Below are 27,604 nucleotides of genomic sequence, written 5' to 3'. Positions count from 1 at the left end.
ATGTACAATTTTGTCCGGTAGCCGAACAGTTGTCTTTTTAGATTGTGTTTTCTAACCGTGCGAGATCATTAAAGGCAAAGCCTGTTATGATGCTGTACACAAAAATGGTCACTTGGGCCATACTACCAATGAAATGGTAGGTAAACAAATCTTTTTCTGGCCAAGAAAAACAAAACAAAACAAAACAAAAAAACAGAAGCTGCATTTTGCATGCTTCTCTCATTCATCCTTTCTACAAGATGAATTTCCCTAGAAAGAATCCAATGAAAATGGCTGCAATTACAACAAGAAGTGATGGAAGAGAATTAGAGCCATTATCTCTGAGGGCCAAAGCTGTGGGTGATCCAGATTTATCCGAGTGTGCTACCTTTCTGAGCCTCAAGCCTTCATCCTAAGGGGGAAAAAAATATACAGAGATGAAGAATACAAAAACATTATTTTTTTAATTTATTTATTTTACAATTTCATATACCCCAACCCAAAGGTCAAATTTACTTAACTAAATAAAGACAGCAATTTGAAAAGTAATATTATAGCACACTAAACCCTCAGAAGAAATGGTGGCATGTCAAATAGAGATAGTTTGCCCATGCTCTGCTTATGAAAGATACTAAAATTCTTGCTAGGCAAAACAAAGAATCCTACTTTTACTTACCATGTAAGAATGAAATAGCAGTAATTCCTTACTGGCAAAGAGAAACACCTGCTTTGTATTTATTTATCAAAGTGTTCGAACAACAGCAGAATTACAGTAATTACATTATTTTAGGCTACACTTGCCTGTGAAATTTTTCATACCCAATACCAAATACACAGAAAAGTCACAAAGTCACCTATCAATTAGTTACAAGTTACTGAAGGAGCACCTTTACATAGAAGGTACTGGAAAGCAATGTTTGCTTACCTCCACTGGTCAATCAGTTGCTCTTTTTGATTAATAATCAGAGATGCTGTGTTACTGATTTGGATCTCGTTTACTTATTCTTAAGAATGAATAATAAAACACTTCTATTAAAAGCTAGTAAGCCTAAATCTGAGTTGTAAAAGTAAAAATCACCTCACCTATGCCTATATTTACTGCATTTCGTTTAAGAAAACCATGTAGCTTCAGTATCTCACCCATGATAATCCCAAAGTCTCAATCACAGAAACATGTAAACCATACACAACAGTAAAATTACACTGCAAATCAACCTTCACATTCCAACACTTGTATCTAATTCCAGAATAAACATTTTTAAGTCTCATTACAAACCAGACTTCTCAATCAAGCAGCACGGAATCATTTCAATATAAATGAGGAAGCAGAACTTACTCTCAGGTGCCGATTTTCTTCTGACAGCTTCATAACCTCTGTCTGAAGTCTTTTGCATTCTTCCACTAGCTTCCTCGTTTCAGTATCATTAAGTGAAACACTATGTGGTTTTGGCATCGGTCCATCCTGCTTAGATGTATTCTGTACTGGAGCGGGTTTGCTTGCATCTATATCATTCTACAAATATTAAGAATGACTTGAGAATTGTACTTACCTAGAGAAAAATTATCCACAGCTTAAAACTGAAACACAATCCAGTAACTAGTATAGAGAGTTATATTTACAGTACTCTAAATAAAAGACTTCTGTGATTGGTTTAGTTCTGATTAGTGGAAGTACTAAAGAGCAAAAGAAGTACAAAATGAAAGCAGTAGATTCTATGTGCCACAGAGACAAAACCAAGCACTTAAGCTGCTTAACACTAATTCAGCAGGTACCAAAGTGCACAGTAACATAAAATGCACCAAATAACATCTGAACTTGGTAGGAAAATAACTAAGTGGAAAAGAGCAGAATTTGGGTTTTTTTGTGTTTTTTTTTTCCTCCCCCACTCAGAGGGTGGTGAGGCGCTGCTGGCACAGCTGCCCATGTAAGCTGTGGTCCCCATCCCTGGGGGCGCTCAAAGACAGGTTGTATGGGGCCCTGGGCAGCTGAGCTGCTGGGGGGCAGCCCTGCCCATGGCAGAGGGTTGGGGCTGGCTGGGCTTTGAGGTCCCTTCCAGACCGAGCCATCCTAAGGTTCTTTAGGGGAACAGCACAAAGCTGTGTTGAAGTTCAGACTGGACTCATATTAAAATTCAAGCTGCACTAAGTCTACTAGATAAACTACAGAGCTATATCATCTGTTAGATCTCACTGCATGGAAAGCAGTCCAACCTGAACATGACAGAAAACCTATTAAAAGGTAATATATCTAGCATTTTAAATCTTCGGCAGTGCAACCACAGGCAGCCTAAGAGATATACCCTGCTATTCTACACAGGCACTCTCCTAACTGGATCTAAAAAGACCAGCCTATTTTTACCATGAGTAAGCAGAGAAGCTTTTTTTTTTTTTTGGAGCTTTTTTTTTTGTTTATTAGCTAAAAAGAGCTCCTTTCGTAGTACTGGGACTTCAATAGAGACCTTATCTCCCAAAGCAAACCTCCTTCCTCTGCTGTCTCACCTCCCTGACTGGTTCCCTTATATCAGTCTCCAGGCTGCGACTGGTAGGCATCTGAAGAGAGCACCAGCCAACTGAAGTATTTGCACCCTGGTAAGTAAGGCATATTCTGAGGGTCCTGGCAGATTTCTCATCACAAGGCTTGAGCCAGTGCCTAAACCTGCTAAAACATCAGGGTTTGCAACCTCATGCTGCTACTCAGAAAAACGTAACTATGTGCAGTTTATACTATCAAAGTATCACATTAAAGAAAGTATAAATGTATTTTGTACTACTTTGTTACATCTAAGGTATGATTTAGTAAGGGGCACACATAGGCAACTTGTACAGCTGAATAAAAGCCCACACCTTCAGTTATCCTCAACCAAAAAAGATAAACTTCCTCCTAACATACCTACCTGACTACAGTACAAACTGGACAGTATTAAAGAAAAGTCAAAGTAATGACGTGAATAAGGTCACTAACAGAAATCCTGTTTCAGCACTTTATCTCATGATGCTAAAAGCAGCACCAAAAAAAAAAAAAATTAAAGGTAAATAAGTGGGAATGTACAGTATTAAGATTCCATAAATGAGAAGAATGACAGTAAAAAAGCATTAACATGTAAGAATTTCAATCGTATTCCAAAAAAGCTAGATAACTGACAGCTAACCATTATTCCAAACATCAGAGGACACAAAACAGACATCTTCAGTCCACATACAATGAAAATGTCATCTCCTATACAAACACAATTGATTTTGTTTGAAGTCAGACGCATTTAAGAGGTTTTTTTCATCTGGATTATCTGTCTGTACCACTACCTTAAATGATGTAGTTAGGGCTTCCAGAGCACATTAATTTCTAAACAGTACTTCCTTTCCTCATTCAGATGAATTAGGAAGAGAATTTTTAAAACTGAAAAGCATTTAAAACTTCAGAAAGCAAATGATTCAATTTGCTTTTCCCTATACGCAGTACTGACAACTCAGTTTTTATCCGACGGCAATATAATGCTAAAGTCAGTCAGGAATAAGAATAATGAAAGGATAATTTGTTTGCATTAGTTTAAACAATTTGAAATTATGGTACCATGGCAAATTATATACAGTGGAAGACAACACTGATTTGTTTGCACTACAACGCGCAAACCATGCACAAAGAATATCAGTGTTCATCCTGAAATTTAATGTAATTCACTCCATATGTTGTTATACAAAGGAAAGCCCAGTCCTGTCCATTTAATTTAGTGAAGATTCCAACAATCCATTTAACCAACAAACCAAACAGCTTTAGAAAAAATGCAAACAAATTTCTGTAGGATCCTAACAGTGTATGACAGGTTTTTTTTTTTACTCTTTCCTTACTTACCAGTTTATCATTTTCATTGGGCATTTCAAACACACATCTCAATTTGGAGTCCATTAACTCATCGGGTTTTGCTTCTTTCCACTAAAACAAGTAACACAGTTATTTAATAAACTAATCACACAAAAATCTGAACAGTTCATTAAGCCTGCTCTTACAGCTTCCCTATAACTCTTACAAAGCTGAATACTATCCTTGCCCTAGCTGAAATTTTCAGATTTGCTTTTGTCCGCATTTTGTTCACCTTCGACTACTACAGATGTACTGAAAGCTAGGCGTGGTTAAACTGCAGTCTGGAAATGGAATCAAGTGAACTGAATGTCAAAATGGATCCAGAGATTTGTAGGGCACAGCAAGAATGACAGCAGAATGGTTTCTGTAACACAATCAGAAATAGAGTACCATCTGAATCGGTCTATCGCTGCTCCTTACATTCTATCTTGGAAGCACCCATTTTAAATAAATTGTTGAAAGACACTTTTAGCGATTCTATACTTAGCTCCAGAGTAAATTTCTTTAGTTCTCTTTTGTCACTGGCACTAATTGCACGCTAACTCATAACTATAATTACTGATTTTCTGCCAGATTTGTTCCTCAGTATTCTTTACCTCAACACTTTGAGAAAGCTGTTATTTGAAAGGTGTTTCTGAAATGAATTTTTATATTCTCACCAAATGGTAGATGCTTCACTTCTCACACATAAACAAGAGCATATTAAAAAAAAGTAAACCAGACAACAAGGAGAGATGTTATTTTTGTAGCCGCATGTCTCAAAAGCTTAACAAAAACTTTTCCAGTGTTTCCAGCGGAGAGAAATGCCACAATCATCTTTGCCTTCATATACACAGGAAGAGAGCCTCAGCGTGCAGAGGTTTAGTGGATTTTAGTGATTCATAAACCTTATCTCTACTTTATTTACTTTTCCTCCATGGAAATGCATGAATCACCATTTGAACTCGGGGAAGTGTTTAGAAACAGCAGTCCGTGCAGCAGTCCCCTGGACTCTGATATATATGCTCATGGGAGCCCATGTATGCTCTAAAGAGCATGTTCTGACAACTGAAGGCCAGCCTTCCAATTGCTTCTAAGCTGTTCTTCTGAATTTACATGCACAAAACTAATCTTTTCTTTCTAATCTTTCATTGGACCAGTCCCACCCAAAAACAGAATACACAACTTATTCTACTACTAAAGAAAATAAATCTATCATTGTGCTTCCAATGAGCTGCAGATCAGATACAACGCAACAGTAATTTAACACTGAACAGACCTTACCTTTGATTTACTACTAGTTTGATTTAATCAGTCCTATAGGCAAATTCTGTGAACTGAACTTGTATTTAATAATTAAAACCCTGAATCATTCATGGAAATCATATTTGTTCGGAGGAAATTCAATTTTCCAAAAATAAAACATTCTGAAAACATGATTCATTTAAACTTAAGATTGATTTAAAAAAAAAAAAAATCCAAACTAGTAATTCTATCCCGTTTTGACTTACCACTGCCTCCATATCTGAAATATTTGGTGGTGCATAGATTGTTTGTACCATAAACTTGTGTTTACTCTTCTCATTTGGGTCGTAGTCAAAAGGCTGCAGCATTACTGTTCAAAAGAATAAAATTAAACATTTAACTACATGATCTGATCACTCTTTAAAAAAAAAATGCTACACACTTCAGATTCTCACTGACAAGACATCAAAAGTTAAGACATGAAGGCAGCACTGAAAATACTGTAGATACACACTGTAGCAACAAGTAATGAGGGGAAACACCTTAATAATGTAGCTTTAAAGATTATTTCTCCACCTACTATAGCAAGAAGAGATTTAATAAACAAGTAAGAAAAAATACATCCACTAAGACACAGAGCGAACAAACACCATAGGATTTTCCCTTCGAATAAACACACTTTGTGACTGAGTGAATGCAAAGGAAAAAGAACTCTGGCAGACTTTACAACATCTACCCGAGGGAGAAAGGGAAGAAGAACCTGTGTTACACTGGCCACCAACCAGTAGAAGCTCAACTGACTTCTAAAGACATACTAATTTTAGCTAGGAACAAAACTACTAAAATACTTAATTCAGACCAGAATTATTAAAAGAAGTAATGCTGTCAAGGACTTTAATAGTTCACTGTAGAAAAGTTTCAAATTCAGTTCTTAAAAGATAAAGTGATAAGTTGGAGAATAACTACAAAACACATTTTATTCAGGTTTTGACATTATTATCCTTAAGTCCAGCCTAACAGCTAACATTTGCTTAAAAGTACTCACAATCCATGTATGCATTTGAATTCTATTTTACCAGTGGAGAAAGAGGGATGGAATCCAAAACCAAGCTTTCTGTAAAGGCAGTTGTAAGTGAAGCATTAAATACTTAATACCCTCTCTTTGTATTTTATCTGATGTATTTTACCTCTGCATTTTCAGCCTTGAACATAATCTAATGCAGATTTAAAAAAAAAAAAAAATTAAAAATGCAACCACCTGCCTGAATAAAACCAGACATTTTTGACACAAACCAGCTCGTACTACAAGTACCAGAGATACAATATACAAGAAGGAGTACTTTTGTGACAGGACAATTTCTGAATGACTGCTTTCCAAAGCTGAAAATTCTGTTGGTTGAGAAAGGAAACTCAATTTCAAAGTTATTATTTTGAAGTATATACAAATTCAGTGGAAAAATAAATAACATCAACATAACAATATTCATCATCTCAATTATTACTGCACTGCTACAGTATTTTTAAAGGAATGCTTCAATTACAGAGTACAGAATCTTCATCCATCCAAACTGTACAAAGCCATTAGGAGGCTGGTTTTCTGTTAGTGATTGTGGTTTTGTTTAGAAAACAGTCCAGAGGGGAAGCCAGATCACTCTGACGTCATTATTTTCGTGGTTTCCTTAGTTCAAAGGGACTGAAAAGGACATATCTGTAATTCAGACCAGAATGTTATAGGATATAGCTGCCTATCTACGGATGTAACGAGCACAGCGTAGGGACTGAAATATCTGATCATACAAGGTTTGTCCAGTAGCACTGGAGGACTACTGAAGTAGAAGTATGAGGAGATGACCAGCACAGTGTACCTCCATAGAGCAGATCAGGAAAGACAATTGTTGACTCAATCCAGATAGGAGTCCAGGACAATAAAAACATAACAAGTATCTGTACATGCATGTACACACGTCCACACTTCCAACTTTCTACCAGAGGCTGATGACCCAGAGAGAACTGTAAAGACAGATTTTTGACAATGCACACACACTTGAGTCTCATTGAAACTGAATTCAAGCTTAGTGCATCCTTATGTAAAACTAAGGTAAATGTAAGTGATCTCAGATAAAATGAATTATGTACTTATGGAGTCCTATGAACAGGAATCTATACTGCTAGCTATTTTACAGCAATGAAAAAAAAAGCTACAGCAGAAACACCCATCTAGCTAGAAAAACCCACTGTATGCTCTGAACAAGCTTCCCATATGTTCTCAAGAAGTTCAGTCAGATTTCAATACTGCTGTAATTGAATTGTTGGAAATTATATTTCCCACAATTCTAAATCTTCATTGGATGAACAGTTCAACACCCTTGCTTTCACACAAACCAAATTCTTCACAGTAGAACTGAACTGTATAAGTTGATAAAACAGTAAGTACGATATCAAAATGATTACCTTTGTCTCTCCAAATTCACTAGTCCATATCAAAAGTTACTTCCAAATCATACTGCCATCTAATTTTAGACCCTATGTACTGGTTAAATGTTGCAGATGTTTGCTGCTGAGTGCTTATTAGGTATTTTTCCCTGCTGAAAGCTGCATACAGCATAATCAAAGGATAATTAAATAATCTATCACTATATCTAGCAATCTGAGTTAAAATAAAGCAGTGAAAGGAACTGCAGTATTTGACATGCTTTCAAACAATCCTATTTTGAAAGGTTTAAAGCCAGAGTTTCTCATTAGTTACTTAATCACTAATTGCTTGGGTCCAAAACAAAAATCATTAAACTAAAGGCTTCTTCCTATACTAATTTATCTCTAAGATCATTTCTATCAACAGACTACAGAAAAGATATAGTACTCTTCCTTTCACCAAGGAAAAACCTTGAAAAACAGCAAAGCCAGCTTTCTACTATCTGAGAACTGGCAAAATCTTAGATAGCTAGTTAAATAACTTTGTACTCTTTGACGACTAGGTAACAGCTGAAAGCACAATTGAATGAAAGCCAGCAGAGAACAGAACCATAGAATCACAGAATCAACAAGGTTGGAAAAGACCTACAAGATCATCCAGTCCACCTATCACCAATAGTTCTCTCTAAACCATGTCCCTCAGCACAACAAGCCTGTAGCACTGCCTGGGGTTGTTGCAGCTGAAGTGTAACTTGGAGTTAGGTCTTGTTGAACCTCACCCCATTGGCTTCAGTCTAGCCATCCAGCCTGTCCAGATCCCTCTGTAGGGCCTCGCTACCCCCAGGCAGAACTACACTTCCAGCCAACTTGGTGTCATCTGCAAACTTACCGAGGGTGTGCTCGATGTCCTCATCCAGGTCATCAATAAAGACACTGAAGAGGACAGGCCCCAGCACAGACACCTGGGGACCACTTGTGACCAGACACCAGCTGGATTTATCTCCATTCACCACCACTCTCTGGGCCCGGCCCTATAGCCAGTTCTTTACCCGGCCAAGAGTGCAAAGAGCCCAAGCCATGGACTGCCAGCTTCTGCAGGAGAATACTGTGGGAGACAGTGTCAAAGGCCTTGCTGAAGTCAAAGCAGACCACATCAACAGCCTCTCTCTCATCCACCAGGCAGGTCACTCAATCATAGAAGGAGATCAGGTTGGTAAAGCAGGACCTGCCCTTCACAAATCCATGAAGGCTGGCTAGGCCTGATTCCCCGGTTGTCCCACGCATGACACGTGATCTCCCTCAACACAATCTGCTCCATAACCTTCTCTGGCACCAAAGTCAGGCTGACAGACCTGTAGTTCCCTGGATCTACCTTACAATCCTTCTTGCAGATGGGAGTCACATTGGCAAGTCTCCAATCTTCTGGGACTTATCCTCTGTTCTTCTTTCTTCATGGAAAGAATTCATGAATTCAAAGAACTACTGAAAGCTATGTTAGGCTTTGCACAATCATGGAAAGCCTCATGAAGGAAGAAGTTCCAGTTTTCAGCACATTCTTGGAATCCACAAACAGTTCAGGTATCAGCTATAGGAGAATTACAACAAATAGTTACAAAATCAATCCTCCTATTAGTAAGGTAATAATATTTTCCACATTGGAGGGTTTTGTCTCCACAGGATATATCTTAAATGGGCCTGAAAACCGGAAGGAAGAACAGCAACAAGTAACAGTAAAAAGCTGTGAAGAAAGAATGGTAGTATACTAAACACTGGAATGAAAAGCCAACAGGAAGCTACCAGTATAGATGATACATAACAAATAGTTAATCTCACTCATCAAAGTAAAGGAAAAGCCATTCAGATCAACAGTAGAAAAGCAGGTCTCAATGACTTAGTGTTTTTGAAAGAACGTATAAACACTGTTGAAAATGTTGAATGAAAACGTTGAAAGCTACTCATTCATGATTGAATGATACATAAAATGTCCACAGACTTCATTAAAACGGCTTTTAAATCACATTTCCAATAATAAATTTTAAAACTCCCTTGGCTCTGAATCAGCTGATATATATATATATGGGCTAAAGTCAGCTAGCACTGTCAACGTTTAGTTTTGAACACAGAGCTTCAGACCATGGTATCCTACATTGAGCTCTCTCTGCCCAACAATGTGAGAGAAATCTATTTTTAATGATATGAACAATGAGTCAGCACTGAAAACACTTAGTAGAGAGATGCGTGAGATAAAGTGGGTCACTAGAAAAAACTATCTGTGCACTTGGCCTACCAAGTGACCCAAAAGAAATCATGCATAACAACAAAACGCAACAAGAAAACAGCAGTAAAAAGTCCTAATTCTGAAAAGTAGCTGTTACTAAATATCTGCACCTTGGAGTTACTGCAGCTGAATAAATGCACGAGATTCCTGTAACACAGAAAAGCAGTATTCACAAAGATGCAAAATGGGAAGTCAACCAGCTGTGATGATCTATGATACTGTTCCCCTTCATAGGTCAATCTGAAGGTAAAATATTTGAAACAGATACAGCAGTTTCTCTTTTTCAAAAGGACAGTCAAAAAATGAACGATTCAAAGAATTAAAAGGATGATGCAGAACAATGGAAAGATTTGGGTTAGAAGGGACCTTAAAGATCGCCCAGTTCCAACTTGCCTGCTGCAGGCACAGGCACTTTCCAGTGGACTGGGCTGGCTGAAGTCCCAACCAACCTGGCCTTTGACATCTCCAAGAATGAGAAGCTTTTCTAGGCAAGCTGTAACTATGACGCAGAACTATGAAATCATGAGATGTTGCAGGATCACAGGAAAAAAAACCCTTGATACCAGACAGTTGTAGTCTAGCAATCAAATACATAATTGAGACAAATGACTGAGAGTCAAAGTAAAAAAGTAAGCTTTTGACAATCCAAATTTTGAAATAATTTTCTCAGTAAAGCAATCTTCCATCCACAAAACAACGAACTGTCCATGGCAATACTGAAGTTTTAAAAGGTCAATTTCAACAGATCATTGATATTAGATCGGAGAACTGATGACTCAGCTATAGGGAATGTTAATCTTAACATTTTAATCAATCAAAATTTAAGAAGCTTCCCTAAGTTATCTCTTGCAATTTTTCAACAAACAGCTGAAGCTAGTTCCTCAGCTGCTTTTAAATTTCCCCAAGGATACAATGGGACAGTTATGAACCTGAAAAGCTCTGAGAATTTCACCACGTTTCCTTTTTGCTTTGCTATATCTTTTCAGAGCTGCTACAAAAATTGGCTTTCTAGACTAAGGAGATATAGGAGCTCATTACTTCTATCGCTACAATCTGGAAGACCACAGGCTATCTAAGAGATTTCCTTCTCTCCATGTTGGGCAATATGATGGGTCCACATTCCTTTTCTGGCTTGAAAACTCCCTTACTCAGAAAATTACTAACTCACAATTGGGAGAACAATCTACCAAAATCCTTTACCGAGTCACAAGGCCAGTATCTACTCTTCATTCATTTTCTTGAGAATGACAGAATCCAATCTCATACAGATTTAGACCACTACATGTCCAACTATCAAAATATTGCTGATTGTCAGAATGAAGTATATAAGCCAAACCTAGCTACAGCTTCATGGGAAAAAAAATAAAAGTATTGTGTGGCTTCAAGGTTCACAACACTGAGTAGTAAGGATCCTTTTTTTTAACCCTCACCAAGAAAAACATGAAGTATCCCAAGTTCTACATTTTTCAAGTCTTAGGGCTATAAAACAGCTCTACCTAAACTAATGAGGAAAAAAAAAATTAAAAGCAATTTAATGACTGTCACTTCACATATGCTATGTAACACACACAGCTTTTTTATGAAATAACAGAGTTCAGACAACAGGGACCAGTACTGTCAAAACAACTATTCCACAGCAATGAACCTTTTGGGTTTTTGCTTAATGCAATGAACTATCAAATGTTAAACTTGAGACACATCAGAGCAGTTGAGTAATGTCCCACTTAAAGATAGAAACATGAATACAGTAGTTTGGAGTAAAGGTATTGTTAATGTCACTGTCCATTTCCAACTTTCTTCCTTCCTTTACATATAGAGACCTGCAGGTAAACAAAGCAAATGACAAATGTTTCTGGCATAGACCATTTTCATGCATCTCTGCAAGTCTACACCATCAGAAGTCGATATTTACACTAGTGAAGGGAAACAGTTTTATTTTTAAGTCTTTTTGAAAAGCTGGCGCACTTACAACAGCCTCTGAGATCACTATTAGAGAACGTGATGAAAAGTCTAAAAGCACACAACCTACAACTATTTTACCTGAAACAGTTACAGACGATCCTGGGTCAATAATTCCACTATTTGGCCTCACACAGTATCGACGAGGCGCTGTGGTCTTCACTTTGAAGCATACTTTCCTATCTGATGGATTTCGTAGCTTGAGATTTGTGGTTACTACATCTGTAAAGGGACCTAGGAAAAAAAAAGTCATTCTTTTAAATATGCATGTATCTGTGGAAAGGAAACCTGCTTATACTGCATAAATTATTCTTAACCTAATGTAATCTGAAGGCAGTATGTTTCTAAAAACTGGTTAAATCATACATCTGTTAAGCACATAAACTGTTACATGCAAAGCATACTCTATCAACCAAGTTAGAATAATATATACTAAAGTAATGAAGAAATAAATAGTGTGATTGATTCAAGCTGCTGGTGCAAGAAGTTCATATACACATATATAGACAGATTTTTTTTTCTTAAACAGAGGAGGCATTATGTTAATTTTATCACAGCATTCTTAACATCTGAAGTACCTGCAAGGTAATGGTCAAACGCTAAACTAAGTTCTGCTGTTTTTTTTCTTTAGAGATAGAGACACAACACGTACTTCAAACATTTGGAAGAGTTCCAAAGACAGTAAACACTATGATACTGGAACAGACTAACTGCACCTGACACTTCAATTTCTGTTCGAGTTCTGAGTTCCTACAGACTTGACAGAAGCACATAAACCTCATTATTTAAACTCAAAGCAGGCAAGGAAGATGATATTCTACTTATTCATATACTCTAACAAATTCACAGAAAAGAAACAAATTGCCAGATACACCTATCTGATGCAGTATATTGGCTGCGTTAAACCATCAAGATAGCAACTGTCTCTATGACTGGATTGCACAAGAGCAGCAATTCAAAACAATTTCAATATTAAGCTGTAAAAGCTCTTCTTCCAGAACAGATCACCTCCATTTGGTGCCATGCAGTAACAGCAAAAAAGGTTCTGTGTTATGAGTGGTGCCCATCATGAAAGCATGAATGCACAGGCACTAAAGGAACACAACTTAGAAATGGAATTCCAAATGAATATGAAATTTATTCAATATTATTTCACACGCACCTTAACTTTCAAGAAGCCTCTTGACTATCTTTAGAAATTACAAACGTAATCACTACAAAATGTAGTCATTTCACCACTGTTGAAATTGCAACAACTATTATTCCATTTTAAAAAAGCCTTCTATTGTAGAAAAATGTGTATTTTTATACCTATACGAGTTGCAAGGTACAACAAAACCACCAATTGTACAAGGTAAAATACACTGATTCTCTTTCAGACACAGTATTCCACAGAGGTCTCAGGACTACTCTGAAGGAAGTTGTACTAAGGCTAGCAAGCATGTTACTACACTAGAGGGCTCACTATCTGACCAAAGTTTGATTTCCACAATCCTCTTTCAGTCCACATCCTTGATTTTGAAAGAGTACTGAACACAGCCTTAATGTAAAACAACAGGATACAAATCAATGAAGACGAACTGGGACTGAGAACCAGAATAGCAAGCCACAACTGAAAACACACACGAGCCAGTTAAAATTCAAGACTTTTTTTCTGAGAAAACAGGACCTAATTGGTGTTACTCGTCTGAAAAATTCATTTCTAGTCTGACTTTACATGGTACAGGAAAATAATCACAATCTTAATCCACTCACACTTGGCATAGGACCCACAAGGAAAGTTTACAGAACGACTTCAAAGTTTCCTGCCACTTGCCCCTTGACTGCCCTAGCAGGATCCAGTTGCATTTCCTTACAGAGTCTCATCTAAAAATAACTTCCATAACCCGCAGCACAAGCTGAAGTAAAAGCAGGTATCTGAATAATCCTCAGAGACTGGTGATACACCCAGACCAACCATTTCTTTTTTGAGCTATATAAACATCATTAAGGACATAATTCTCTGATTTATTTGTAGCCATGCAGGCAGTACCTTCGTAGTGCACAGCACAAACCTGGCTTGGCTTTTTTGTGGCAAGTTTTTTTTTCCTCCTTCTGTTTTGTTGGATTGTTAATTGTAAATCTAGACAAGCTCTACAAAAGCTACATAAAACCTCTCCAGACTCAAAACCATCAGATTTAACACACAGCTCATAAGGAACTTCCGTGCAAACAGAAAACAAGAACAAAATAAAATCAGCTTTCCCTGTTCCTGCAGCACCCAGCTATTTAGTTTAGTGACAGCAGTGATCTTGAGCTGAGGTGTAAGTGCAGACCTATCTGACACAAGGACGATAAGACAGAGTAAAAAAATCTATTAGCGTTCTGAGGAGCACCATATACTCAATTAGAATAGCATATGCTTCAAATAAGAAACCACGCAACAGCAGAAGAGGATTCAGGAGTTTCCAGCCAGACAAACATACTGCTGGGAACAGGAAAACAAATGACTGGTTGAGACTAGCAGCCCAAGCACAAGAGCTTAAATCACGACAGTTCCTTGAGAAAAAGCACGAGAACAGAGGGGAGAAGAATTGGGAATGTTAAAACAACAAAGGCTGGGATTCTGAAAACCCTAGTTGCAGCTAAGATCTTCAACATATACTGATACAACTGCGATATACAGCGACAAGACAGCACTGCTTTTCAAACGTGTAATTTCAATCTAACAGCTCCTGGGAATCAGAGTCATTTCAAAGGGAGCAGGGAGTTAAGAAACCCATTTGGCAGCATGCAGACAAGACACCAGTTACAGCATCTTTCCAGAATAAAAACTGTGAGAGTGCCAGGTTATTCCAACTGTTGTGAAAGGTGCAGTGACAACTCATGCCAAGATTTTTCTTGCCTTTTCAACTTAAAATGGCCTTAGAAAGGAATGACAGACGCTGCCTACACTCAGAGAAACTAGAGATCTCCAAAAACATGATACACTGAATTTCCATTCCAGCAATCTTAACTGTGCAGCCGCAGCAACATTAATGCCGAGGTTGCCTCTGGCAACCACATATCTTGGACTACAGCAAGCAGCAAGCGGGAAGAAATGACACAGACTCTGCAGAGCCAGCTTCCACTGCTGAAATGCAGTCCCAAGTTTCCTTGCTTGCCACTGCCTTGCCAGTTTCACTGCAGTAGAATCTAAAGATGATGTATTTCTAGACAAGTAGGATTTGTACAAAGGTCTTCTGGGATCAGTGTTGTCATATTTTCTCTCTAAATTCTGGTCTCCTGAACACCCAGCCCTCCTTCTGCCCAGCCAAGTCAAACATAACAGAGAAAATTATGACATGAATATGCCTTTCTAGAGTGTGAAGGAAGAGCTGAAAGGAACCTCCTCAGTTCAAGATACCTATGGGGAAAGTCAGAGATTACAGCCAGCATCTACTCGTTAACAATACAGAGCAAATGAACTGAAAGCATTTTTTAGAAGGGGACAAATTTGATTATTAGACGTGCAATTCAAAATCAGAAGACCTACCCATAACACATACAAAGATCTCATCACAGAGCATAGCCTCTGAAATACAGTAAATTCACCACTGTATAAAATCACAGCTGCTGTCTCAGAGTTCTACAAAAACGGGTACACATTATTAAAGGGTTGGACAGTAGTTTATATGAAACAACTTAAATGCAAGTAGATTGTTCTCTTTGAGACACTGAACTTCAAAAAGCTAACATCCAAGCTGACTCCATACCAAAGGTACTTCATCTCACGCATGGGACTAAAGTTTATTTAAGCAGTAAACTGGCACATTAAAGTAATACATCATCATATTCAAAAACATACAAGTATACATAAGAAAGTACACAAACCAGCCAAAAGGTTCCAAGCTCCTTACAAGTGGGTAAGTTGCAGTATTAAGTTCAAAAATTATTTCTATGACGTGCTGTAAGTGGGATGGAGTTTTTCCACAACTGCTTCATTGCATTTCAAAGTCTGAGAGCGCTCAATATACACAGAAGACTTCAAGGTATCTTTTCCAAAACAAACTCAGGCAGCGTAATTTTGTTCTGTGTATAATAAAGTCAGGTTGGGCGGGCAAAGAAAAATAATTTACTGCACTTAATGTCTTCAGTACTAACGTATGAGAAAGGAGCTAAAGTCAATACTGTTCCTGATGCAGCCTGGCATACCACTAGTCTCCTCTGCGGCAACAGAATACTGAAGACTCACATTCAACTTGATGTCCACCAGGATCCCCAGCTCCTATCCTGCAAAGCTGTGCAACTCAGCATTTCCCCTCACTGAACTTTGGGAGGTTCCTATCCATCCATTTCTCCAGCCTGACCAGGTCCCCCTGGATGGCAGCACCATGTCCTGGCCTACCAGTCATGCCTCAGAGTTTTGTGTCATCTGCAAACTTACACAGAGTGCACCAGATCATAAATGAAGTGGTTAAATGGGACCAAATCCATACTGACCCCTGTAGTACACCACAAGTTACTCTCCTCCAGCAAGACTTTGCACCACTGACGACTACTTTCTGGATCCAAACAGTCAGACTCTCTCTTATCCACCCCCCAACTCTGCTCATCCATTCATCAACAGCTTTTCTGTAAGGATCTCATGAAAGGCTGTATCAAAATCCTCAGTGAATGTCCAGGCAGAAACTATCTACTGTTCTCTCCTCATCTACCAGGCCAGCCACTTCACCACAGAAGCTCACCAAACTGGTCAAGCCTTCCCCATGGTGAATCCATGCTGACTACTCCAGATGACTCCCTTGCCCTTCACGTGCCTAGAAATGCTTTCTAGGAGTAGCCATTCTATCACCTTCCCAGGGATCAAGGTGAGGCTGACTGGCCTGTAGTCCCTGGGTCCTCCTTCTTGCCCTTCTTGAAACAGGAGTGGCATTTGCTTTCCTCCAATCTTCTAGCACTTCTCTCAATCACCACCTCAATTAAGGATTATAAAGAGTGGCCTCACAGTAATGCCCTGCCAGCTCCCTGAGCACTCACCCATGGGTGCATTCCATCTGGGCCCACAGATCTAAGTATGTCCAGTTAGCTTAAGTATTGCCTGACCTGACCTACAACCACAGATGCTTCTTCCTGGTTCTAGATTTTCTCCTTGGTCACTGGGACATGGGATTCCAGAAGACCAGTGTTGCTAATGAAGACTGAGGCAAAGAAGATGTTAAGTACTTGGCCTTCTACATAGTCTATGTAATCAGGCCCCATACCTCCTTCAGCAGTAGGCACATATCTCCCTTTTGTCAGCAAGGTACTTACAGAAGCCTTTCTTGCTGGTCTTGACATCCCTGCCCAAATTCAACTCCATCTGGGCTTTATCTTTCCTAACCTAATCTCTGCATGCTTGGACAACAACACTGGATTCCTCCCGAGTCTCATTCCCTTGTTTCCACCCTGTGTATGCTTTTGTCTGATGTTCTGCCTGTTGGAATGGACTGCTTGTGAGCTAGAAGATGATCCTGGATGTTAAGGAGTTTTCCAAATGATCAGTAAACATGTGCTCCTACATCTGAGATAAACATGAAAACCAGAAGTATTTCCAAGAGGAAACAGCCACTGTGATACATCAGTTGTCATCCTAAATATGAATACTGATTGAAAATGCAAAGCTAAAAACCAGAGCTATTTCACAAAGGGCCTGAAATTCATCCTACAAGCTTCTTACAGCCAGAGACTCCAGCTTTCTTTCAGTGTACCCTACCAAGAATAGTGCTGGCCTGATAACCTTCAGGTATTTCCTCCTGAGTTTATCCAACTATTTTTAAAAGCCCTCCGAAATATTTCTATTTCACCTTATACTACAGAAATACATTTCACCTTATACTAGAAATACATTTATAAATTTTAAAAAAATTAAAGCAAATAAACTGCCAGCATTAAGCTGCAACTTGCACTTTACCAGCAAGCAAACACTGTTCACTACTGAAAAAAACAAAGGTAAGATGTCTACAAGTGGAAAACCAGTGTATAGCAGTAACTCAAACTACTCTAATACATAACCTCACTGGTCTTAAAATACAGACGAGATTTGAAGCACTGAATTGCTTCAAATTTAATAATACTTTCCAGAAAAAAAAAAAAAAAAAATAGGTGACACTTGGCACAAATCAAAAAAGAACAAGTGGAATGTTATTTCTATCAACTGGTCTTAAGCCATTCCTATTCAAATCTTTGTAAAAAATAAACTAAACAGAATCCATAACATCCACCGCCAATGAATATCGCCCACCTTTCTCTTGAAATATCAAAACCATGATTATTGAAATATCCCACAAAGAAAAACTCCAGCTGCCACAGATGACCTACACTGAAAATAGTCATGGTCTACAAAGCACAATAGCTTATACTTCATGACCTGACACTTCAACATTGAAAGTCTGAATGATCAGGAATAATCAGTAGGTGAAGTTGCAAGATTAATAGCCACAAACAGTCATTGCTCTCATATATATCCATATATATATGGATCCATATATTAGAGCAATAATACAGAATCTCTCTTCTTATTCCATCCCAGCACTTGAGAAAGAGCTCTTTATTTCATCATCAATTTGCACAAAGATGTCATAATGCAAAAAAAAAATCTTAACAAGAAATCTAATAGGCCTCAACAAGCACAGCTCCAGAAGGCTTGCTCCAGGCTAGCACTGTTTATCATGGGAAACATCAGATTTCTACCCGCACTGCTCACAAGGACACACTGTCAGCATCCACGCTGACAGTCTATTCACCAAACATCTCTCCTACAAAAAGCTGAGACAACACCCATTTTTAGTCCTAAAAGGGTTTGTTTTTCTCAGTCAAAGGGGCAAGGAGAGCCCATATGCAGCTATACGGCTTAAGAGCAGTGCTCGTACAGAAGCTGACCTGCATGCTTTTACTGAGGGGTGGCGTAAGAGAAATGAGAACTGAAACCTTTTGACTCTCGTCCAATGCAGAAAAGAGAAGAATACAGTACAGCAGCATTTCAAGCCAGACAAAACAGACTTTTTTTTTTTCATTTTCTCTCTGGATCAGAATTTCATATTTACTCCAGCTTGCTCCTGGCATGTTAGTGGCCAAGAACCACAGGAAAAACACAAAAAGCATCTGTCTCAAGGGTAAAGTGCAGCCACAGATGATTTCCATGAATTCTGATAAATAGAACGTTATCTACTTTATATACTGGGTAAAACACAGACTGACAGGAGACTGTCCTGAGGTTAAATATGAACAAGGGTTTCTTTAGCTTCAACAACAAGCACTATTAATAACATGGTAGAACATGCAATAACTTCATCCAAACATATTAATGCTATTATTTATTTTAAGCCCCAAAATCTAGCACTCACATGGTTATTTTTTACATCTTTCCTACCGAAAAAGCACCATTAATAATGGCATATCATGTTATCAGCGATAAAGGAAAGTTCATCTTAACCCTACGTTATTGTGAATTCTCTCCTTGGAATTCAGCTCTCTGGTTATCCTGTTATCTTGTCAAATATACACTAAGCATACTAAAATTGGTAGCTCAAATTCTTAAGTCTTTATCCTAGTAGAATTACAACAGCAAATCATTATTCATCCCAAAGCACCCTCTCTGTTGAAATAACAGCAGTAGAAATATTTTATTACTAATCACCATGAGTATTTTAGATAGCAAATGATGCCCAAAGTCCTGAAATAACCAGAAATACATACATGCACTCTTTCATTCCATACTGAGTAAGTGGTTAACATGGTGTAAGGGCTATGATACAAACTTCCTGCTGGTGCAACTGTTCTCTTTACTTGGAGGAGGCAGGATAACTAATTAATTTGGTAATTACAGGCTCTTAGACTTCAAAGAATATTAGCAGATTTGAACAACAGAACTAGTTAAATAAATAACTTCCTCCTTTCTTTTTGTTGTAAACTTTTTATATTTTAACCTCCTACAGTTTATAACAGGCTTCAGCGATGCTGAAAAGCCCAGATCTGCTATTTAGAATATCCAAGAATACAGCAGATCAGCTACAAAACTTTCAAATGGATGCACCTGTCTGATTTGAATTGCAACATTCCAGATATTCTCCAAGCTATAAAGCAGTCATCAGAATGTGCCTAATTATCTCAGCTGACAGCTGCAATAGCATGCAGCATTCTGTGCAAAGACTCATCGAAGACCCGACCCAAAGCTGTGTGCTTTTCCCAGTGTGTGTCCAAAAGAACCGAACATCAGAGGTTAAACACTGAACAGAACACCAGAACCCTTCTGACTTTCACCAGTTTCCTTGCGAGCAGCTCCCAACAGCCTAAGAAGGTGCATGGGAACTGTTAGCTCAGGGCTTGAGCTGGTGATGGAGCACCTGGTGAAGGGGTGTGCCTGGCCCAAGGAACACAGGCACACTGTTTGCACCTGTGCTCTCCATGTGTCCAGGAGTGGATCCAGGGCAGAGCCATGCTGGGCTCATGTAAGGGCGGCCACTGAAGTGAGAGCAGCTCTTGGGCCAGGACTGCTTCTTGAGGAGTACTGTGTGGCCAGAGAGCCTCTTCACCAGTGGGGTGAGTACAACTCTTCTTTCTGTATGTGACTATTGCCCTACCTGCAAATGTTTTGCCTGGTATTGCCAACAGAATCTATCAGAAGCATCTTCACTCCTTCGTGAGCAGAATACAAGGTAACTTTAAAAATAAATGAATTTCATGCTAATGACATCCAACTCCTGCAACTGACACACCATCTAAACAGAGCCCCCATCTAAACAGGTTTACAGATCAGACATCAGTATCTTCTAGGGACAGACGTAGCTAACACTGCAGCACCTCCAGAAGCACAGCTCTCCAGCTCTCAGATCTCTGGAAGCTGAGTATGGCACAACCCAAAGTTATTCTGGCAAACAAACATCTGCTTTACTGCCTGCTTGGTCACCACTCCCTCTCTGCCAGGATCACGAGCTCCATTCCCTCACTGCCTTCCCTTCTCAGAAGTAAGCTGAGCTAATGCAACTGCTCTCTCCAGGAGGCAGCTTACTTCTCCAGAAGCAGTAGGAGTTCTAATGCAAGTCTTAACACCCCTCATTTCCTAACAGGGAAGTGACCAAATGTCTCATACACATCCAAAATAAAAACCCAAACCATTTTTATGGTATTTTTGGATTTTTATGGTAACAAGGCTTAGTGGCCATTTTCAATTAAGTCCTATGAATTCTAATAATCATGTTTACTTCGCATACGCAGCAGCTACTCCAACGTGTATAATTTTTTATTTTCCAAACATCTTTTCTTAAAAAGAAGAAAAAACACCGAACACAACTCAATGCTGCATATAGAATCACAGATCCATTTGAGTTGGAAGGGACCTTTAATGGCCAGCATTCCAACTTGCACATCACTTCTTTCAGAAAGCTAGTTCAGACTGCCACATTCAGATCTGAAATTTAGATTGTTTCTAATGATCTAAACACACTCATAGCCACTTGGTGCCAATTCATTTTTGTACCAACTTACCCTTTAGGATACATAGTCATTCCCCCAGTGCCTACTTTATAGATAGTAATCAGATCCCCTTACAGTCTTCATTTGCTAAGACAAACAAGTCATGCTATTTTACTTTGCTAACACTAATAACTTTTCCCTTCTACCATCCCCAGTTAGGTTTATTCCCTCTGAACAGGCACTGCCAGAAATGTATTTAAAAAAAAACAAACAAACCTTAGGATGTAACCACAGCCTCATTTTTGCCCATTTTGGTGACTTGTCATGCTCATAATAAGCCTATGACTAAGTATTAGTATCTAGTCTTATTCCTACATCACTTGCAACTGAAATGAGAAAGCATCAAAGCATCAGCTCTATTACTGCATACACCGAAGACACCATTTTATCATTCATCCTGTGTCCTAACTTCTCAACACCAGCGAGCTGCTCAAGCACAATCCCATTCACACCAAGGTCACAGGGGAATATACTGAAGATACTAAGCCAAGTTCAAACACGAAATGATCCATCCTTTGGAAGCTTAATGAAGATATTTCTAAGAGTCCAATAGTTGCCCTGTGGTTTATTTTATAGCTTGTTCCTTCTCCACCTTAATGCTTGCCCACCAAGCTTCTTCACCCGCAGGTACTGGTTTTGCAGATACCTCTGCATGAAGTCACTGAACAGCTATAATTCCAACTGTCAGGTCAGTTTTTATCCGGGGAGGGGGCACACAGAAAAGACCGAAGGAGAAGCAGAGAGCAGGCAGGGGGTCATACACCACCCCGGCTCTCAAGCTCACCACCAGGACACTCATGCTGCATTCTGCTCCATGTTCCATTTACCCTCAAGTCTTTAATTATTCTTTCCTCCAAGGCTCTGCATACTATTTAGGTAAGATCTACGCAAGCACTGAAGTGTCAAATTAAACATTACTCCAAGTGAAACCACATTTTGAGAAACGTAGGAGTGACTGAAGGGACTGTCGCTTAAAAATTCAGGCAGGCTACTGTTTCTCCTTTGCTTCCTTCTCTGTATTATTAAAAAGCAAGTACCTGAAGTCCTACAGCAGGACTCATCTTTAGCAAAGCATCTCAGCTATCAAGACTTTTTTCTTATGGAAAAAAAATAAATAAATCAAAAATATTTATTTTAATTTACACAACCACAAGTTTCTAAATACCTTAAAACCATAACATAAAAACATGACATCTGCATTGCCCAATAATTTTCAAAGCAATTAAATACATGTACACTATTCAACAACACACTGAAGGGCAAGAGGCCAGGATCACTACGCATCAGATAAAATCTTACTACCCAAAGGAAAATAAAGTGACTTCAGTTCTAACTTGTGCTTCTGCATTTTTATTTTCAACAATACTTCACCATAAATTACCTTATTAGTCGTTTTACTGGTTTGGGTTTTTTTAAGCAATTAGCTTATATAGACCTATTTGGCTCATCTGACAATGAAAACCTTACCATTTAACAACATTACAGTGGGAAATATAACACTTATCTAATTATTCGGTCACTTTTTTCCATCCTACATATAGCAAGTTCTCTCTAGCAGGCTTTTGCAACTCAAATTAATGGCTTGTTAAGCTAAGTAGGTAACAAAGACCTGTGTGACAGACTTCTTCCAGAAACAAATTTGATCAGAAAGTAGAACATGCTCACAAACCACAGCCAAGACAAAGCAGAAGCAACTCACAGCATCACAGCAGAGAGCCAGTGCACTATGTATTCATCTCCACTAACTAATGCATAGAACACCTTTTCCTGTTCAAGGTAACATTCTATTCTTCAACTAGGCCTTAAGCAACCATACAACATTCAGATACCATACAATGTTTTTATAATACTGACATACTGTAGTGATTTAGAACACTTACTTGAGTTATCAGCAAGCAGAACGAGTGGGCACTTCATACAACAATGTAATGGTGAAAGTTTTATCCTGATGGCTGCACTACTGGTCAAGCCTGTACAGTGGCTCTCACTTTACTGAAGATGCAACAGTGAGTCCTGTGAACTGAAGGGAATGGCAAAACATCCTGATGTGTACTGCAGCGTTCCTCTTTCACTGTAGGAAATAATTCCACTACTGAATTTTATCCAACACCTACAGTACACATGGCCTCACCAGGATCAACACAAACCCTGCTCATCAGGCAGTCTGAAAGGCAGTCTTAACTCTGTTGGTAGAAACTTAAACATGAACCACCTCTTAAGCAACAACTGGTAAAATACAGAACAAAAAAAAGCTCTTCTTCTCTCTTCCTCAACACATTCCCACTAATCACACTGTGCCTTCAGTTTCATTTATACTCAACTTGAAAAAAAAATACTAACAGATATTGCATTTGAGTCAGGAAACAACAGAGAGAAACACAAGATGATTAAACAATGCCAGGAAATCTTGGATTTGAAAGAAAAGTCAGAGACTACTTGCTGAATATTCATTCTATCTCACTGTTTAGTTCCAAAAATGTTCTGGAATGAAGACACCAGAAACTGACATTCCAATTTTTTTTTTTTTTTTTTTTTTTTTTTTTTTTTTTTTTTTCCTTTTTAAAATAAACCTGTGTTAGAAAGCTGGGATGCCACGAATGCACTGGTCCTTTGAATAGAGCGAAAATAGGCTTAAAATGTGATCTGACCCAGACACACACAAATAAGGCAGCAAGATCGCAGTTAAGGAGTTCAAATCCTGCACTCCAAAGACACTCTGGGCCAATTCTGACAGCAGATCTTTGAGGGCAGGGGACAGATTTAACGTAGAGCTATTTTTACCTTTGAGTTCCACCTTCACGATTCGCAGCAACACACGCCCTGTGGCTTTTGCTGTTACCAACAGCAGGGTAACGACTACAAAATAATCAACAGCATTAGCTTTGTGTTATTTATAGGGAAACCTGCATTTCAGATGAAGCTGTGATATTCAAGCGAAGTGCTGCTCACCTTACCTGGAAAGAGTTGTATGACTATAAGCCAGCTGATAGGCAATTTTAATATGCTAACAATCCCAGAGTATGAATCAGATTAATAATGGAAAATTAAGCATCATGTTCCACAGATCTCTTCCAGTAACTCAAACCATAGAAGTGAGTATTTTGCTGCACGGTGACATTCACAAAAGTTGATTTTAGTCTGCTTACTTGCCAATTTATTTCTGGCCTCAATAAAGGAAGAAGAAATGGAAACATGTGTCTCTCTTTTGAGACATTTACAAAGATGGCATAGCTGCATTTTGCACGCCTGTAAGCAACAACTTCCATAAAGGATGTCTATGTAGACTATTCATACATCCTTATAGCATCTGACAGAACCGCTCGTCAGACATCTCTGAAGCACATGAAATACAAATTCCGAATACTGCCTACTGATCTTCCAGGGCTCATCAAATCAGCAAGTCTTGATTTTCAATTATATGTTGCAAAAGCAGGTCTTATGACTGACGTAAAGATCTGGAGAATGCTTTTTAAGAAGGACCATCTTCCAAGAACAACCTAAATGCAAGTTGCTTGTAATTATATCATCTCCTTTTCACATAAGGAAGACCAGCTGAGTTTCCACCACAAAACTAGAGAGCTTTGACTTGGAAACTTCAAGTGCTGCCACTTCACTACACAACTGTTAAGCAGCTAAAAAAGACCCCTTCCCCCCCCCCCCCCCCCCCAAAAAAAAAAAAAGTATTTACTCACAAGGAACCAACTCCAAATTACCATAATCTTCCTTAAACTAGAGCTACAATGACTGCATGCATGAGTCGTGTGCAAGGACCCTAAGAGACAGAATATATGAGAAACACCAATTACCTAATTTGAAAGGTGGCACCTGGTCCAATTCTTCCTGATCAAACCCAGACTTCAGATCTGAAGAGCTAAACTAAATGCAATGCAGGTGCAGTGTGGCTGAAGACCTGGATACAAGGGCTACAAGGCAAATTCTCAGTGCTCTCTACTGAGTCACTGAAAACAAAATCATACATAATCTACTGTCTCTTAGTTTCACTCCTTTTAAGAATAATTTTTCCCCTGATACAATTTGCACAACACTCTGAAATACATTTATTTGTCTTGTGATTCCCTTTAGGTATCCCCGATGGCCCCACAACCCAAAGAAACGCAGCTATTGCAGCAACAGAGGGAATCATCCAACACCAACATGCTATCAGTGGCTTGCTAGGAATGCCAGGTACTACAAGAACAGGACTCTGATCTTTCTGACACCAAAGCAAACACGGTGTGCTAACCACTATGGGACAAGCTTATAGACTTCTGAAAGGTGTGGAATAAAATCCAGCATGTGGTTTTGCTGTCTGAGTAGCAACCAACAACAGCTTCATCAGACGACGAATTTTAAGTGTTGTCAAGCGTTCCTCACGTAAGTGCTACCTACTCTTTAATTTAAGTCCTTGTTTGCCAACTGGGCATATTAACACATTTCACTGCTACCCTAAAGGTCAGCAAATTCACTGCAAGTCACTCTAGGAGGCAAGAAAGCCTACTGAGCTATTTGTTCTGATGGCTGGACATAAACTGGATTTCTGTCACACACACACATCAACAATATTAGGACAATAATAGCAACACTGAATAATGGTAAACAACTGAACAATCAACTACACTGAAAAAAAGAATTACTTTAAAAAGAACAACAACAACAACAACAAAAAATCATATGATTTTCCTACATCTAAGTTACACTTAGAAATTCTGAGTCATGCACTCTCTTAGGTATCAACTGTTTTTCAAAAGATAATACTCGGTATTCCCTTTAACCCGTACTGTACTCTTCCGTGCAACACTTCAGAAATGAATGACTGTCTGTGACCCACAAACCTTTCTGAAGACCTCAGAACAATAAGCAGTTGGAAAACATTTGCTGTGAAAGCACCGGGTGCTCTTTAAATAGGTAGCTCTTGCTGTAACGTAATAATACAGTAATAGAGTGTTTGCTATGGTGTCCCACTGCAGTTCCATTATGCTTCAGACTTCAGGTTCACACAGTCTGCTCAACAGACATTTTCCTACTATGTGCATGAGCCTGAAACCAAACTTCATGCCTTATAAACACATTTTGTAAACACACATGACAACACTGATTACTGTCTGACAACTGCTTCATCCTAACAATTTCTACATCTAGTACTTACTGTGTTCCTTGTCACAAACCACACAAACACGGCTTGCTTCCAGCTTGAAGACAGTGCAAGATGCAAGAGCTTCAATGCATCTTCCTGCAACCTGCTCTTGCAAGAGTGCAGTGCACTGAAACCTGGATGCAGACATTCTAACACAATACAGAAGTGGGGAAAAAAATAAGTTCCCCCTGTGGTTTTAGCTGCACCTTCGGACGTGCAATTTAAAAACTGCTGCTATCAGGAAGTTAAGATGCACGATACAACAGAATCGGTGTTTTCTTGATTGATGTGATGGATCACCAAAACAGGTAAAGCCTGAGAAAAGCCCCTTTGACAAAGCCAACTCAGTCTTATTGCCAGGAGCCTGGCCAGCCAAATGTGTCTGGGAGAAATACAGTGTTTGTCTCTGATATGGACATCAACCCGCTCTAGTTGTTCAGATAGACAGGACAGGATGCTCGATCCCCGTAAAACAATGAAAAATGAGCCTACAACAAAACACCAACACTTACAGGATTATGCAAGCACGTGTGCTGACACCAGCCACAAAAGATAAGATGAAAGCTGAGCATACGAGCTAGATCTCCTTATTCTGGCACGTTTATTTTGCTGCTGTTGCATTCGGTTCTTTTTAATGCATACACCTTTCGAGGATCACTCTGCAGGAGCCTCCCTTTCCACAGCTATCCCATTCGTGATTGGCGAGGAGGGAATAACACCCCATACACCAACAGCGCCGACCTCCTGACAGGAGCGCACACGAAGCACCGAAACAACCCAACCGCGACGTGCCCGAAGCCGCCTCAGCCCGGGGACGCCCGCCCGCCCCTACCTGCAGCGGACAGCGCCGGCGGAGCTGACAGGAGAGCCGCCGCCCGGCACCCCGCCGCGGGGACGCGCGCATGGCAGGGGGCGGCCGGAGCCGCGACGCCGGCAGAGCGGGCGCGGTGCCCGCCGCGGGCCGGGCCGCGGCGCTGCCGGGGCCGCGGACGCCTCGGAGCCGCCGCGGGATCGCAAGATGGCGGCGGCCGAGCCCGCTCCCCGCCTCGGCGGCGCCCCCCCCGCCGCCCCCACCCCGGCGCCGGCGGCCTCCTCGAGGGACCCGGGCGAGCAGGGCCGGGCCCCGCAGAACGCGGCGGAGCGAGGCTCCCCGCGGCGGCCGGGGGAAGCGGGACACCCCCCGCCCCGCCCGCCCGGCGCCCCGCTGCCCCTCACCTTTGAATTTGAGGTCGGTGGGCGGATCGAGCACCAGAATCTGCTCGTGCTTCGCCAGAGCCCCGGCGGCCGCCAT

General features: G+C 39.7%; 1 protein-coding gene across 1 annotated transcript; it reads right to left on the bottom strand.

The window, feature by feature from the left end:
* Positions 1-232: 232 nt before the first annotated feature.
* VAPA (VAMP associated protein A) lies at positions 233-27,604 on the bottom strand (the record flags this gene model as incomplete). Its single annotated transcript, XM_079533131.1, has 6 exons — positions 233-391; positions 1,316-1,492; positions 3,827-3,907; positions 5,326-5,429; positions 11,790-11,942; positions 27,529-27,604. The coding sequence occupies 6 exons, from the start codon at positions 27,602-27,604 to the stop codon at positions 233-235; spliced, it is 750 nt and encodes a 249-aa protein (XP_079389257.1).

The sequence above is a fragment of the Tetrao urogallus genome, assembly GCF_951394365.1.
Source record: "Tetrao urogallus genome assembly, chromosome: 3".
Taxonomy (NCBI): Eukaryota; Metazoa; Chordata; class Aves; order Galliformes; family Phasianidae; genus Tetrao; species Tetrao urogallus.
Note: the sequence above shows the minus strand (reverse complement) of the source record. Positions and strands in the feature narration are given on the sequence as shown.